This window comes from Hordeum vulgare, chromosome 1H, assembly GCF_904849725.1.
Source record: "Hordeum vulgare subsp. vulgare chromosome 1H, MorexV3_pseudomolecules_assembly, whole genome shotgun sequence".
In the NCBI taxonomy this organism is placed as follows: domain Eukaryota; kingdom Viridiplantae; phylum Streptophyta; class Magnoliopsida; order Poales; family Poaceae; genus Hordeum; species Hordeum vulgare.
Genome location: NC_058518.1, coordinates 242370181 through 242386762, shown reverse-complemented (window position 1 = coordinate 242386762; position 16582 = coordinate 242370181). Strand labels below are relative to the sequence as shown.

The following is a 16582-nucleotide window of genomic DNA, read 5'->3' as shown; positions in this document are numbered from 1 at the left end:
TACTTAGAATAGTTCGGATGTAAGTCTTGCGAGTACTTTGGATGAGTACTCACCGCTGCTTTGCTCCCCCTTGTCCCCTTGATCCATTTGCTGTGACCAGATGATGGAGCCCAGGAGTGGAGTTTCCTGCCGATGTCTGTCATCCCGATGGTGTCATCTTCGTGGAGGCCGCTGATGATCAGGAGTAGTTAGGAGGTTCCCAGGCAGGAGGCCTCGCCTCGTTCGATCGTTGTATCTTTTGTGCTAGCCTTCTCTAGGGCACCCCATGTTTTATGTTTGTACTCAGATATTGTTGCTTCCGTTGACTCGTGTGTTTATCTAGATTTCGTATTCTAGCCCTCGAGGCCCCTGGCTTGTAATATGAAGCTGATGTTATTTTTATTTGTGTCTAGAGTTGTGTTGTGATATCTTCCTGTGAGCCCTTGGGTTTGATCGTACGCATTTGCGTGTATGTTTAGCGTACGATTAAACCGAGGGCGTCACAAGTTGGTATCAGAGCCGACTGCCTGTAGGTAGCCCCTTTTCCAACTCCTTGGCCGAAGTTGAGTCTAGTGTTTGAAACACTAATGTTGTGGCTTACGGGCCCACATCTCAGTTGGGTGGTATTAGTATCTTTTACTCCTTTCCTATACTCTGGGCTCTACTCTCTCTTCTCTTTCGGGTTAAAGATTTTACTAACTCTAACCTTAGGTCCTCGTAATCACATCTACCCGGAGAGCCCCGCAATTCCAGACGATGACTTGATCCGTTAGAAGACTCTGACGATAATCTCTGATGTTCACTCGAAAAATTGTGATCATCGCTTTTGCAATTTCCCTTCCTCCGTCAACCCCTATGGATGATGACATACAAATGTCGTCCATACTTTCTTTTCCAATTGCTCTTGTTTTACAAGATGCAACGAATTATCTTATCGGGGATCCGTCCATCATCAGTTGTCATGGGTTTCGAGAGTTCTTCGAATTACTATTTGATCTTTCAGAATCCCCTGTAGCCTATTGCTTTTGACCTTCCTCACTTGCTTGCATTATGGATAAATCCATATGTGTAGCAGCATTCATTAAAATCCTTTGTGATTTTCCTCTGATCTTATTGATTCAACCTCTGTGTGAATGAACACAATCATCTATTGATACCCATAAATTATCTTTTCGGCTCAGATGTCCTTCCAGACAGAGCTGGATCTCGACAAAGCAACTTTGATTGATTGTCCATCTAAGTCCCTTCAACTTACTTGTGGTTGATCAGAGCATCTGATTATGATACACCAACCTGGAAATCCTAATTCCTTTGGTAATTAAATATCAGCCTTTTTTAGATGTTCTATAATCCGATGCCTTGCATTTTACCCCCTCTGATTGAGTACCGATACTCACATCAGGTCCTTTGTAGGTTGCCAGGACCATTGCTTGGTTACTAACCGACGGCATCCCTTTGCATTCAAAAATTCTTGTGATAGTGTTCCACTGATACATAATGTCATTGGTAAATTGTGTCTTCTCCCTCTTATGAGTTGTACCCTACGCTTTTGTCAGCCATGCCCTTCAAGCATGTGTTAATTGCTCTTGGAGTGTGTGGTATATGTTCCTAAGATGCCCCGATGGGTTGAACCTATGCCTTCCTAAATCAATATGACCCGAAGAGTTTTCACAAGTCTTGCTCTTCTGGTGTTTTTGCCGAATGTTCTTTCAAAGGTACAACCTGAACAGAGACGAGGAATAAATGGCAGGTGATACATTGATGAAGTGGGAGTCGACCTTGAACTTTGTGTTCATCCCCATGAAACGACGTTGATCCTATCATAGGAACTTCTCGTATCAATAATCATTCATTATGTGGTTTAAATCTGGTATATGTGATCTTGTCCGTTTACAATCGTGATTCCGACCACGTTGTCCTACCTTGATTTCATTCTCAGACGAGTTAAAGTACTTGTCTTCTTCAGATCAATACATCGGTCCGAGCTTTAATGTTGATCGACCTCCGAGTAATATCCTTGTAGCTCAAGGATATCGGGAGCTATGAAACTTCTTGTGAGCTCCTCATCAACTATGATATTTTCATCAATTCCAGCTTCCTCGTGTTTGAGTTGTTGGACACGCGAGTACATCGACAACTGAATCGAGTACGCATTGCGATTCAACAAATTTTAGTAATCTTCCTTGTTTACGAGTTTGTACTCAACCCTGTCATTTCAAGCTATTAAGCTACATCATCATGGTCATGTTGGAGCTCGACCATGCTATCTATACCCTCCATCCCTGGAACACAATTCCAACTATGCGTTAAGCGTGCATCGAACTTTCCAAATCATGTTGATTGTCCTGAAAGGCAATCTCAATTCTGAGCTAGCAGTCTTATTGTGTTTTCGGCAGCCTGTAGCTTCATCATTCCCTTGCTTGATGTCGTCGCTGATTGATTACATCTTCATGAAGTTCTTGACAATTGTGTCGTGATCATCATCAGTATTCTGAGCTCTTCCAGGGCACCGATCGGATGCATGATGAGAAATACCATCCTTGCCCCTCGATGATTTGTGTTATCATCGACAAACCTTGTTGCCTTCACTCCCACGCAAACTTGATCATGTTTTGTGTTGTCCCTTGAGTTCCTTGCTAATTCAGCTTATGTTGTCTCCTACCTTGAAGTATTACTATCTTTTCTGTCAAGAATGTTGTAAGCATGATTGCACCTCTTAAGAATTCTTGATATAGTGATACTTCTCGGCACCACCATTCATTTCTTGGTCCCGTGTTGTTTCTAACTGGTGTACCGACAAGTGAAATCTGATGTGTGATTCCAATAATTTCGTCAACCCTATCACCTTGAGGTTAATAACTGATTGTTTCCTCCTTAGTGTGTTGGGTGTTGACTCATCATTTTAGCATTGGTCGTGCTACTCACTCAGTATTTCCGAGTGCACCCTTTTACCAATGTTTAATTGTTGTTGTTCCCTCGAGCATACGACATTATACCATTTTATTTGACAAATTCTATCTCCTTGATATTATAATTTTGGAAATCCGTCCCTGTCAAAATCTTGAGGGATTGTTGCTGAGCCCATCGGTCACACCCTCAAGTTCTCCATGGTTCGTGATGAAGCTTTTGAAAGCACTATCTTTGAAGACACAAAAAGTCTGGAGTTCAAATAAGTTAAAGAAATGAAATCCTTTTGTAACACATGAGTTTTCGTATGAAACCCTCATACTTCGAAAGAGATTGTCCGATTTGTACACGAAGTGCATCATGTTTTTGTCGTAACCCTCTCAAATTTTTAGCACATGCTATGTGGGTGAAATGATGATACCATGGCAACTTTCAACCTTTTTAGAGTTCATTTGTACTGCTTTTCAATTTCAGTGTCATTTAGCTCAAAGAATCAGTAAATGCATGAAAAATACCAAATGAAGTTAGAAAGGGTTGAAAATTGATGATGTGGCTTCGAATGGTGCATTTTGAACACACAAAAAGGCTGGAGTTCAAATAAGTTCTAGAAATGAAACCGTTTGTAACAGATGAGTTTTCGCATGAAACCCTGATACTTCGAAAGAGATTGTCCGATTTGTACACGAAGTGCATCCTGTTTTTGTCGTAACCCTCTCAACTTTTTAGCACATGCTATGTGGGTGAAATTATGATACCATGCCAACTTTCAACCTTTTTAGAGTTCAGTTGTAGTGCTTTTCAATTTCAGGGTCATTAGCTCAAATAATCAGTAAATGCATGAAAAATACCAAATGAAGTCACAAAGGGTTGAAAATTGATGATGTGGCTTTGGATGGTGCATTTTGAACACACAAAAAGTTTGGAGTTCAAATAAGTTCAAGAAATGAAATCCATTTGTAAGAGATGAGTTTTCGTATGAAACATTAATACTTCGAAAGAGATTGTCCTATTTTTATACGAAGTGCATCCAGTTTTTGCCGTAACCCTCTCAACTTTTTAGCACGTGCTATGTGGATGAAATGATGATGCCATGCCAACTTTCAACCTTTCGAGAGTTCATTTGTAGTGCTTTTCAATTTCAGGGTCATTTAGCTCAAAGAATGAACTAATAGCAGAAAGAATGAACTAGAACACTTTTATGAAACTCTAATAGCAAAAAAAATGAACTAAAAATAATCAATTAAAATATTATGTTATGATCAACTAAAACAAAACTATAATATTCTTTAATAGCAAAACGAATCAACTAAAAAGCTTTTATAAACCTGTAATAGCAAAAAGAATCAACTAAAAAGCTTTTATAAACCTCTAGTATTTTTTACACTAAAATTATACAAAATTTATGCAACTAAAATTATCAAAGTATTTTTTGTTCAAAACATTAATAGCAAAAACAATTTTCACAAAGTATGTTTTTGTTAGAAACTTCAATAGCAAACTAAAATAACAAAATCTGTTTTTGATTAAAACACCCATTTAAAATAACCTAAAATTTACCAAATTGAATATGATGATAAAACACACTAATATTAAATAGCAGGAAAAAGAAGCACTAAAAAAATCTATTTTTAAAGTAAAGTTATTCACAAACTAGTGATTCACACAAATTTCAAAGAATTCAAAATATCAAAGTATTTATTTGTTAAAAAATGAACTAAAAAGAATCAGATTAAACATTAAAAAAAGTATGAACTAAAAAGAATCAAAAAAATATCAACTAAAAAGAGTTTTCATAAAATCAAAAAAATTGCCCACCAACAGCCTCTATACGGCTAGAAACTCATTTGTAAATTGGCCAGGGTGAAGGCCCGTGGGCCCAACAGGCCCAACAGGGCGTCACATAGGCAAGTACTGCCTGCAATAGAGAGGATCTTGAAGTGGTAGTGGCGGCGAAGCTTATAAACAACTCTGATCCCCCCTCGACTAGCGAGGTGGGACTAAAAATTTGGCCGCGGGAGCACCACCCTTTAGTCCCGGTTGGATGCACCAACTGGGACCAATACCCCCCTTTAGTCCCGGTTGGAGGAACCAACCGGGACCAATACCATCCTTTAGTCCCGGTTGGCCTCACCAACCGGGACTAAAGGTCTTGGCTTCCCGCCCTTTCGCGTGGCAAAATTTACCATTAGTCCCGGTTGGTGGCTCCAACCGGGACTAAAGGGGGGGTATCTATATAAGCTTGTCTTTTCAGATTTTAGTTTCAGTTTCCCCCCGACGATACCGAGCACATCGACGCCACCAGGCTGCCCGAGCTCGCTGTCGACGCCCGTGTCGTCGCCTCGCCTGGCAGTCGCCCCGTCGCCTCACCTCGCCCTCGCCCTCGCCCATCGCCCTGTCGCCTCGCCGTCGTCGTCGCCCCGTCGCCTCGTCGTCGCCCCGTCGCCTCACCCTCGCCGTCGCCTCGCCTCGCCTTTGCCCCGTCGCGCCGTCGACACCCCCGGTGAGTACGTACACACAGCTTATGTCCCCTTTAAAATGTTGATTACTTCATAGAAATTTTTGAGAATGTTGATTAGTTCATAGCTTTGTTTTTTTGTTTTAGAAATTTTAGGAATTTTTTAGAGTTTTAGGAATTTTAGAATTTTTTGAGAATTTTAGGAATGTAATCATGTGTTTATATTTTGTGGGCGGGCAGAAGCTTTTCCTTATGGCGGCAATGTTAGGGCCAAGACTGTTGACGGCAGCCCATTTTTCTAGCAAATAATCCAACACGGGCAGCGCCTTACCTACAATGCACGGTGACGAATTGATGGTCTTGTTCATCTTCATGCACCTGCTGATAAATTTGTTTGAGATTTTACTCTGCATAGGAAATGAATGTTATTGTAGTTAGTCACGACTCTTTCAATACGAGATATACATGTTATTTTGGACACATTTGAAGTCAAGCGTTGACTTTGAATATTGTTTCCAACATTTAGATTCACGACTTGTAAATAGTATGTTTAGATTTTCTCGACATGTATATTTGTATGATAATGATTGCCTTCTGATATTTGTATATACTGAAAGTAAAAATTAGTGGGTCAAGGGTAAATCTTGAAGAGCACTTGTGATGTGTCCTTTCAAGATAACTTCATTTTTTAGAATGTTAGGAATTTTAGGAATTTCAAGGTAGTTCATAGCTTTGTTTTTTGTTTTAGAAATTTTAGGAACTTTTGAGAATTTTAGGAATTTTAGAAAAAAAATAGAATTTCGGGAATTTTAGGAATTTTGGGATTTTTCACCTCTAAGTATAGAAGTATACTTAGGAACGGAGGAAGTAGTACATAGGTTGGTAAGTATAGATATACATAGTTCAATGTATGTACTTTCGGCCTATTTGCATTACATCTTCAGCCATTGCATTTTAAAAAGCTATCTTCAAATGGTAGGACTTTAAATAGTTGTAGAAATTATTCTCGACGTCGACGATGCCCTTCACGCATCCTCGTCGTCGACTCGATGCCGACCACCTGCTTCAGAGGCGCCAGCATGTGTGGGACTGGGCTCCGCCGGGCTGGCACTAGAAGGTCCTACCTTCTGGGGCGCGCATCTTGGTGAGGAATCAAGCTCCCATCGTCGACTCGGAGCTTCTTTGGTGGCGGTCGCGTGGGCCACTTTCGATGCGGAGGCTGCCGGCCCCAAGGAGAAGGTACTTCGCCGTGTGAGGGAGGAGGACGAGCACGTCTATCGCTACTTGGTTGCGTTGGACGCCAGGTTCTCCAATACCTGGCAGGTTCTTCAGGAATCTCACCCGAGCTATGATCCTGTTATGGTTCCTTCTCTGTGGGTTTCCGTCGCCCGCGCCTCAGTACAACGGCAGCTCTTTGGGTGATCAGTTTGAGATGTATATTCGAGATTATATTCGACAAAATTCAAGATGTATTAAGTTGATTATTGGTTGTAACTGAAAGAGAACCTTTTTGCCTCTTGAGATCTATTGCATTATATATCATAATGTACATCTATGAACTATTAAACAGTTTTTGTGCATGTTTAAAACACAGACGTTTGTGTAATTCGGTTATTCATACAAGGAGCTGACATATTTGCACAAATTATGGATCAAAGAGACTTGGAACAAGAACAATTGTAGGGGGAGATAATCCTCACCGGAGGTGATGTCTTGTCGTATCTCAACGACACTGATGGTCTGGAAGGACAGGATGACGGCTCGGGTGATCAAACAATTGAGGAGGAAGGACATGATCAAGATGGCTCCGGTGACCGAATGCCAGAGGAAGAAGGAGACCATGATGACGGCTCCGGTGACCGGACAGAGGAGGGAGCTGTTACAAAGTACGGCGAGGTATATATATTACTTAAGCATGTGCTGACTAGCTAATTGATGCATTAATTGTTTTGGTATGTACATATATTAACTCTTCTTTCTTCTTTTATAGCCCTCCAGATTGAGCCAAACTTAGGTAACAAGACGAGGCCCGAAGAGAAGGTTGCGCAAGGATGAAAGGTTCACGATCATAGCAATCTCGGACAATGACCTACCGATTCTTCCCAAGCGAACCAAGGACGCATTTTACACTCAGTGCGGAACTATTGTTAGGGACAACATCCCGATCAGCATCAAGCAATGGAATAAGCCTAAAAACGACGACGTCCCTGAAGGTGATTATGTCACCGATAGACACAAAGATGATCTTTGGACCGTGCTGAAGGCAAATTTCACCCTACCGCCAGAGGAGGGTCCGAATAAGCCAGTTATAGAGCCACTAGTCAAGGCGTGTGCTCTTAAGAAGATGGCAAATCTATTCAGGAGGTGGAAGAAGGAGTTGAAATAAAATTTTGTCGACAAAGGGAAGACTCGAGAATTCATCGGCCGATTTGAGAAGATAAGAGATCACTGGCCCGCATTTGTGGCCTACAAGACATCATACAAGAGTAAGAAAATGTCAGAGACAAACAAGAACAATGCTGCAAAGAAGCAGTATCACCATCACACAGGGTCAGGTGGTGTCCTCAAAGCCCGGCCGTTCTGGGACAAAGCTGAGAATGACCTGATTGCTAAAGGGGTCGAACCACACACATTGAACTGGCCAGACCGTTCAAGGACTTGGTTCTTAGGGGTTGGGGGAACTTTGAAACCTGAAACAGGGAAGTGTCATTGGACGGACGAGCAACTTGCAATACCCATCAACAAGCTTCAGAAGTATATCACGGCAGCGCAAGAAGGGGTGTTCATTACCGATAGAGAGAAGGACGAGTTGACTAAGGCCCTAGGGAATGCTGAGCACCCTGGACGAACATGAGAACACCAGGCTCCGTTCCGTGGAAGGTTGGGTTTCCCGACGCGGGCGGTTACAGAAGCCGGGAGAGAAAGAGGAAAGTGGAGCTGAGAGACATGCAGAAGATCAATGCAAGACTACAAAAGCTAGAAGAACTTGAGAGCCAGCGAGCTGTCGGCCAACCATCTCAGTTGCACGAAGCTACTGAAGAAGGTACCCCGCCATCTCAGCAGAGAAGCAGCGTGGCTTCCACGAAGCCCATTCAGCCTGACTTCACGACTCCTAGCTACCTCGTGGATACTATCACGGAGGCTCAACATTGCGAGCTTATGACGAAATGTCGGAACCTCAACTTCAAGGTGGCTCTCGGCTCTGTTGCACCTCCTCAACCCAACGGAACTTTTCACTGCCTTTCGATTCCACATGGTTATGTTGTTGTGGTGGTGGATGAAGTAATGGAGGGATTTGAGGAGCTCGAGCTTGACCACCCTATAGGTGAAGGGGAGAATCAGCTGGTTCGTGGTGTGAGGAGTACATGTCTATGGCAGAAGGAGTACATCAAGCTTCCAAACTGGATGCCTCCGCCTCCTCCTCCTCCTCCGGCGAGTCAGGGCACTCCGCCTCCTCCTCCTCCTCCGGCGAGTGATCAGGGCACTCCACCTCCTTCTCCGGCTCCTCCGAGCGTGAGGGCACTCCGCCTCCTCCTTCGCCTACTCCGGCGCGTCAAAGCAGTCCGCCTCCTCCTTCGCCTCGTCGGCAACTGCCGCTCCGGCTCCTCCGGCGCGTCCGAGCAGTCTGCCTCCTCCTCTGCCTCGTCAGCAATGATGGAAGAGAGACGCCACCGCTCCGGCGGCTAGTAGTACAAGCAGAGGCGGGAAATACGGTCCATCTCTCAAGCCTGTGGAAAAGATACCATATGAGAGGACCGCATAGGAAAACGAGGACATATGTCATGCCCAATTGAGGGACCATTTTGCAAAGAAAACTCCACCTTCTAAGGAGAAGCTAGATCCAATGAAAGTGGAGTGCACTATCAACGCCCTGAAGCGACCACCATCGCCTCCGCTGGATTCCTATTATGACCACGTTATTAAAAATACATATGAAGCAGCGCGGCGGTCGGAAAGTACTTCGAGTGATGCAAGGTTAGCAGAACAAAGAAGTGGGAAACAATTCCCCAACTGGCGAACATGAGAAGCAATCGTGCCCCCCCCCCCGCTCTTGGTGTCTAGCGATATCGTTGCTAATCCTCTGGGGATGGTGCCCGGTACCAATCCTGGTGATTACTTGGGGGATGATGTAATTTTTCAAACGACTGAGGTAACAGAACAATATAAATACGTGCACGGGAAGCCTCTCGTCCCCCCTGATCATCCTCCTCTAACAACGATGATGCACAAATTGCATGAGTGGTACATGAAAACCTGCAAGGAGTCTGGGAGAGACACTATGTATGTGGCAGTGAAACCAGAGCACGAATTCATTGGACTTCCCGTGATACCTATTGTATTTGTGGAGTTATTTCAATTATACAATCAACTGACTCTCGACAAACAACTCATGACTTCCTACTGTTTGTAAGTATTACTTCTATAGTTAGGTCTCTAGCTCAGCTCGTTCATTGCACGTATATATAATTATCATCACCATATTATGCAGATTAAAGACCGCCGAATTCCAAAAAGAAGGAATCTTCGATGTTGGGTTCATTAGCCCAGATGCCATAAATGAATGGACGCTACGACACTCAACCAAAGAGACCGAGGACAACTTGCTAAAGTCGTTACTTCTACATCGAAACAAAAAGGAAATACTCCTTCCTTACAACTTCAAGTGAGTGTTGTTGTCTTCTCTGTATACTCGGTTCCGCTTACTCGAGGTTAAGTAATGTAACTGATGAGTTATATATGCGTGCGCAATTTCCACTTTATTCTACTATCTATTAAGCTTGACGGGGCATTGGTAATTGTCTTAGACTCGAGACATAAAAATCCCGAGAATTATGCAGACATGACTACAATGCTCAAGAAGTAAGTTTAGTCAATATCGGGACCATATCGACATGCAACTTTCGTTAATTTCCTAATATCAAGTAATCATTTCCTTTGCGTGGCAGGGTTTGGAAGAAGTTCACCAAAAAGGCTCCCGGCCTAAACAAAGAGTTGTGATTTACGCATCCAAACGTAAGTACTACTAGCTAGTTCCGTGCATCTATAATTGATCCAAATTTTCATCAATATATCATTACCATGCTTGCTTATCAATTTGATTAAACTCTATTCTCGTAAAGTGCATGTACCAGAAAGAAGGGATTGTTTTATGCGCCTCTCGACCTCTGAGTGGGGCTTCTCCGAGAAACAATTTCAAGTACGTAAATAATATTCACAATTTTATTTTATATATTACCATCAATTGTGTTGAGTTTTACTCATATATTCTTCGTATGCGATCATGTGGTAGGAGTTCATCCCGCATTTGCCAGATCTAATTTAAAGAAGGGGGTCAATACATGCATATATATGAATAAAACTCAAGAGGATACCTTTAGAATTGGCGGGATTCTTTCTTGACCACGTTATACCTAAAGACGGAGAATATCATGTGGATTTGTGATTGGATCTTAGGTAGATGATGTTAGGGATTGTAAAAGATATTATATTGTATATATGTAGTAGCGCCAGATAGATATACGAAAACTTGTTGTTCGACCAAGCAGGGAGAAAGAGATGTCACTTCTCTCTATATGTATAGTAGCTAGCGTTGACCAAGCACGGATAAAAAGAGGACACTTCTCTCCATTAGCTAGCTAGCACAATATGAAACCCCTAAATTAACCCTCCAAAACCCTTCAATCCCCTCCTTCAAAAAAAACCCCAGATCCTGCCAAATGCTGACGCGTGGATGCCTTTTGGTTCCGGTTGGTGGGCCCTCCTATCTGGGCTCCCCGCAGAGGCCACATAAAGACCTTTCTCTCCCGGTTGGTAAGCGAACCGGGACTAAAGGTTTTAGGCTTTAGTCACGACCCTTTTGAGTCATGTCATTATCTTCATAGACCCCGGTGCCCAGACCTTTACGATGAGCTTGTCGAAGTGCAATTCTTCCTTGAAACTGCATGAAGTATGCCGAGCACCCAGAGTAATGTTCAGAGTTCTTCCTGCGTCAAGTGACGTAGTCCGGGGGTGATATCCTTCTATTAATGAACCATCATTCAAAGATTGCGTATTCACAAAAAGAAATTTGGATAACTTTAGGCTTAAATAGCAAAAGGGCCCGTGCGTTGCAACGGGAGAAAAAAACCCACCATCTTCAATGGCGATGACCACATTATGTTCATATCACATCGCATGATTTCGAAAATTTGTCCACAAATGCAAGAAAATATTTCTTCTTTTAATTTTATTCACAATTCACAAGTTGAAACAATGTTCATATTTTTAAAAAAATATCATGGTTGTCAAAAAACTTGGTAACTCAAAGAATTATTCTGAATTTCAAGAAACATTTTTTTAAATATACTATAATATTCCGATCCACCCTCACAATTAATTCTTCAAAATTCACTCAGGTATATAATCTGAAAGACTCAGAAGCATTACTGTTGAACTGCATACATTCGCATTCGTGAACATTTTTAGAAATTTGGGAACATTTTTAAAATTGATTTTTTTTACTATTTATAAACATTTTTTTAAAATTGCAAACAATATTTTATATTACGAACTATTTTCAAGTATTTTCTTGTGAATTGGCGAATAATTCATTTTTTGAATTATCAAACATTTTTTGAATTGCATTAAAGAAATTGCTCAAAATGATAGACTTTTTTGATTCATGAATGTTTTCTCCAAAATTACGATTTTTTAATATGCGAACATTTTTACAAAAATCCCAAATAATTTTTGAATTCGCAAACATTTTATGTTTTATCAAAAATTTAGGTAAATATAATTTTTTGAATTTCTAAAGTTTTTATTGATTTATTTGAAATAGAAAAAATAAAAAAGAATAGATAAATAATAATTAAAAAACTAAAAAAACAAGTCCCCGCCCATGGGATGGCCCAAATGGGCGTGCTGTTTAATTTCCACCGAGTAGAGCATAGTATAGCTGGTCCATATGCTTGGGCCGGCCCATGCGAGGATTCCGTGCAAAACTTTTTTTATATGTTTTTTTACTCGCTATCTTGATTAGAATTTGATCGTACGAAAGGGTTTTATGTAAAACTAAAAAAAAGGGTTCATAGTTACTTAAAAGAGGGACTGCGGGTTAGTTTGGATAAAATATAGGAGGTTTTGTGCAAAACGTAAAATAATGATTTGACTTAACTTACAAAAGGACTGTATGTTGAATCCTCAAAAACAGAAGGGCTTTTTCGCAAAATTGCCACGACAAAATAAAAGCATTATATGCTTTATTATTAAGGAAAAATAGGGCACGGTAAACAATACGTCCAACAATTAAAATCTATGCTCACTTTATTCCATATGATTTCACTCATAAATCAATTTACTCAAACCTAGAAACTGGGATTAATTAGTAAGCGGTGGCATCAGTCAACAGGGCCTGCGACTGTGTCTCGTACTTGAATCCTTGGTTCCTGGAATGGTCTGCAGCCCAGACAAAGATGCCGTAGAGCTTGCCCTGCTCCTGCAGAGTCCGGCAAGCACTAAGCGCGGTGTCGACCGGCACCGAGGTATTGGTCGCCGCCGTGGTGAAGCTGGCCAGGATGTTGGCTCCAGGGTAGTTGGCGATCTGCTCGTCGAAGAGGCTGACGTACTGCGCCGCGGTGGTGCTAGCGCCGTAGGCGTAGAACTGGAAGTTGACATAGTCTATGGCTGTCCCGTGCGCCGCCCACAGCGTCTGGTAGTAGCGTTGCACGTCGGCGTTGCCGTACGGCGCGATGGACGCGAATCTGATCACGCCGCTGCTCTTGAGCGCCGCCACGAGACGGCCGGCGCACTCGGCGAAGGTGGCTGGGTCCGCCTGGAACTGCTCGTAGTCGATGTCGATGCCGTCCAGGCCGTACCGCTGGATGATGCCGGTTAGCGAGTCGACGGCGTTGCGGACCCAGGAGTCGACGCCGGAGGTGGCGTTGAAGAACACGGGCCTGCCGTTGACCGTGGCGCCGCCGAGGCTGACTGCCACGCGCACGTTCGGGTTCCGCCGCTTGACCTCGGCGATCGCGGCGGGGGTGAGCACCGTGTCCTGCCAGAAGACGTTGAACCGGCCGTTGGTCGGGGTCGGGGGCTCCGTGGCGGTGGTGTAGTCGATGACGAACGCGAGGATGAAGTCGAACCGGGCGCGCGGGTTGATCGGCACGTCCGCGAACCTGACGCCGTTGTAAAGGGCGCCGATGTAGTCGCGGAAGAGGTTAGAGTTGGAGTTTCCTGCCGCGGTGGCCATTGCTGGGCCGTGTAGATGGAGGGCGAGCAGAGCGGGGAGAAGAGTCGCTGCGACGAGCTTTGTGGAGCCCATTGATAGTAGCTTTTGTTACTCCTGCTTTTGTTTGGTCGGGGTAGCAATTGCCAATTGGTTTTTGCACAGCTTGGATGGTTCAGCTGCAGTATTTATATATAGCTTCTATATTATTCTACTAGTGCGTTTTGCGGCTGACGATCAAAACAAGCGATTGAGTGGACTTGTTCTGCAGGCGATACATTCAATCGCCGACTCTTGACATTGCAGATACATTCAAACGGAATAATGCATACCGAGAATTGATAATGTTCTCCAAACTGTCTTCACTCTTCAAGAATATATGATGCTTTCTAATCCCTTTGTTCACTAATATTGAACAAAAACGGCATACATTAATCAACAGAGGGTGTAGTAGTTAGTAAGCAACTTCGACCACTAATTTTCAAACTACATACTCCATGAAGGTATATAATCCATGCACGTAATCTTAGTTCTCGATTCGACAAACTAAACATATGATATATGTCACTAAAATTATGTCATTGAAACATTGCCCCTAACGGTGAGAGAAAAGGCTCAGGCCTCTCCTTCCGAGTTGCAGGGCCGTCTCCAGAAATTCGGGGCCCCTGTGCGAAATGCAAAATAAAACCCAAAAAATTGAAAAAATAAATATAATTTGGAATTAAAAAGCATAACCTCACATAATTATACAAATTTTAGTATTTATTATTTTGCACAATATTTAAAAATATAGGTGAGAACTTGATCAACTAGCCAATCGAATTGATAAACGGATGTACATGCACAAACGATGAAAGGAAACAAATCAATATAATTATTCAATCAGCGATTGACAAAAAATAATTTTAATATATTTTTTTCAATATAATTACTTAAACTGAGAATTAGATGGGGTTAGAATTAACCTAGATAGAGATGATTACTTGGTGGACTGGTGTTCTCATGGATTAATGGTGATTTGGCTGACCCTGATCAAGGATTGTGGGTGCCTTGCGGCTTGCGCCCTTGCATGCTTGGTGGTTGGTGCTGTTGTATCCGTAGACCGTGCCGCTTTCATAACTCAAGCCTGTCACTGATCTATGCTAGATGATTAACAAGCGACGAGTAGCTGTCTGCACTGTACATGCGAGATTAGGAGGCAGACGAACAGCGTCTCAGAAACACAACGAACGAATTGGACAGGACTATTTGTTGTGCACCCGTGCAAAGTGGGCTGCAGTGAACAAAACGAAAACCTATTTACAAAGATGGACCAAATCGGGGCCCCTGAAAAGTGGGGGCCCTGTGCCGTCGCACAGTTCGCACATGGCCTTGGACGGCCCTGCCGAGTTGCTCCCACGAGCGACTCTGGAAGCCAACCCTAGCGCCGCCACCTCTCGACTCCCGCCCGGCCCTCCTCCCCTCACCGCCGCCGTCGCCGGCCTAAGGCCGTGTGGCGGAGGCGGCGGCGGGGCGATTTCCTCCTGCACGCTGGAGGTGGGCATCGCGGGACGCGGCCTCTCGCGTCATCAGTGTGGGTCGTCGGCCTCTCCTTGGGTCTTAGCCCCCTTCCCTCGGCAGCTAGGCTTCCCGGTGGTACTGCTCCCCCGTCCTGAGGCGACCATCACTGGGAGGTCTCGCTGGCGGCGGATCTGGCTCTCCCAGCCCAGATCCGGGTGGTGGCGTTGGCGGGCGCGGGTGATGGCGACGACATGGCTAAGGTGGTAGCGGGGCGCCTGGTGGCCTTGCCGCACCGGTTTGGGGTGGTGGGGCGCTGGGCGTCCATGGCCAGGGGGCGGGCTGTTCTTCGGCGGCGTGCCGCAGCCTCTGCAAGGCGGCTCAAGGCTACCCCTCGGGGTCTCAGCGTGGTTGTGGGTTGTCACTGCGTGGTGGTAGCCCTTGTTGTGGTCGGATCGTGTCACGGCGCCGGCTGGATTCCTCCGGTGTCGGACAGTCTGTGAGCGGCATGTTTGACTTTGATTCCTCTCCTCGTCGTCCGGGATCTACCTTCGTCGAAGGGCTGGCCCGCTCCCAGCGACGGTCCATCGCTCGTCTCACGCTCGCTATTGCGGGACCGAGATCGTATCGCACCCGACAGCAGGGCCGAGCTCGTCTCGCGCCCAATGCTGGTGGACGGGTCAATGGAGGCCAATTCTGACCGGCCTTTTGGGTCTCGGTGCTAGGGGCCGCCCAGGGGTGCGAAAGGCGGGGCCTTTCCGCTCGTCTCTTTGGTTAGGGTAGCGTCGGATCTCGGGTGAGGAGGTGTCAAGGTCTGGGATGCCGGGACGACGGTCCTGGTGATGGTAGCTCGGTGCTCATGGGCTGAGCCCGTGGCTCGGTGCTGCCGGTGACCATGACCGTGTGGATGACATGGTAGCCGGGGCGTGGCGTCCGGTGGCGGTGAGTATTGGCCGGGGTGAAAACATGTTCTATCTTCGGACGGTCCGGCAGCGACGAACTCGCTCCCTTCTTAAAGGTGTCGTCGCGGCTCTCATTGCCCCTCGTGTTGCTCTAGGGGAAGCTCTATTCCTCGGATCGGGCGGTGGCGGCACTCCGGTATCGTAACCTTCCTGAAGGCGTCACCTTGGAGCCCACAGTTCGTCATACGCACCTTCATCGGTTCTCAGTGGAGAACCCCCGATAGTTAGGGTGGTGTTGCTGCCCTCAGCGCATCTGTATGATGTCTTGGGTGTGTGCGTGTGTCGTGGTGACGTGAGTTTGTACAGGATCATCGATGTTGGTTGCTTTATTTATATAGCGGAGCGAAAACCTTTTCAGTAAATTATGTCATTATATTTATACGAGGATGTAGTTTCTAAAGACATATTTTTTATTATATATAATACATATTTAGCTAATTAAATTATGGACCTAGACCAAACTGTAGGGACGGAGCCAGATTTCTTTTTTCCACAAACATCACATTATAACAACATTGTTTTTATCAATGTTGGCCCGGGTCATGGCCCGAGCTTGCCCTCCGCTGCCTACTT

General features: G+C 44.5%; 1 protein-coding gene across 1 annotated transcript; it reads right to left on the bottom strand.

Annotated features, from left to right (window-relative positions):
• Positions 1–12620: 12620 nt before the first annotated feature.
• Positions 12621–13706, bottom strand: LOC123409154 (chitinase 2-like). The gene has a single exon (XM_045102127.1). The coding sequence runs from the start codon at positions 13644–13646 to the stop codon at positions 12705–12707; it is 942 nt and encodes a 313-aa protein (XP_044958062.1). The 5' UTR covers positions 13647–13706; the 3' UTR covers positions 12621–12704.
• Between the last annotated feature and the right edge of the window lie 2876 nt (positions 13707–16582).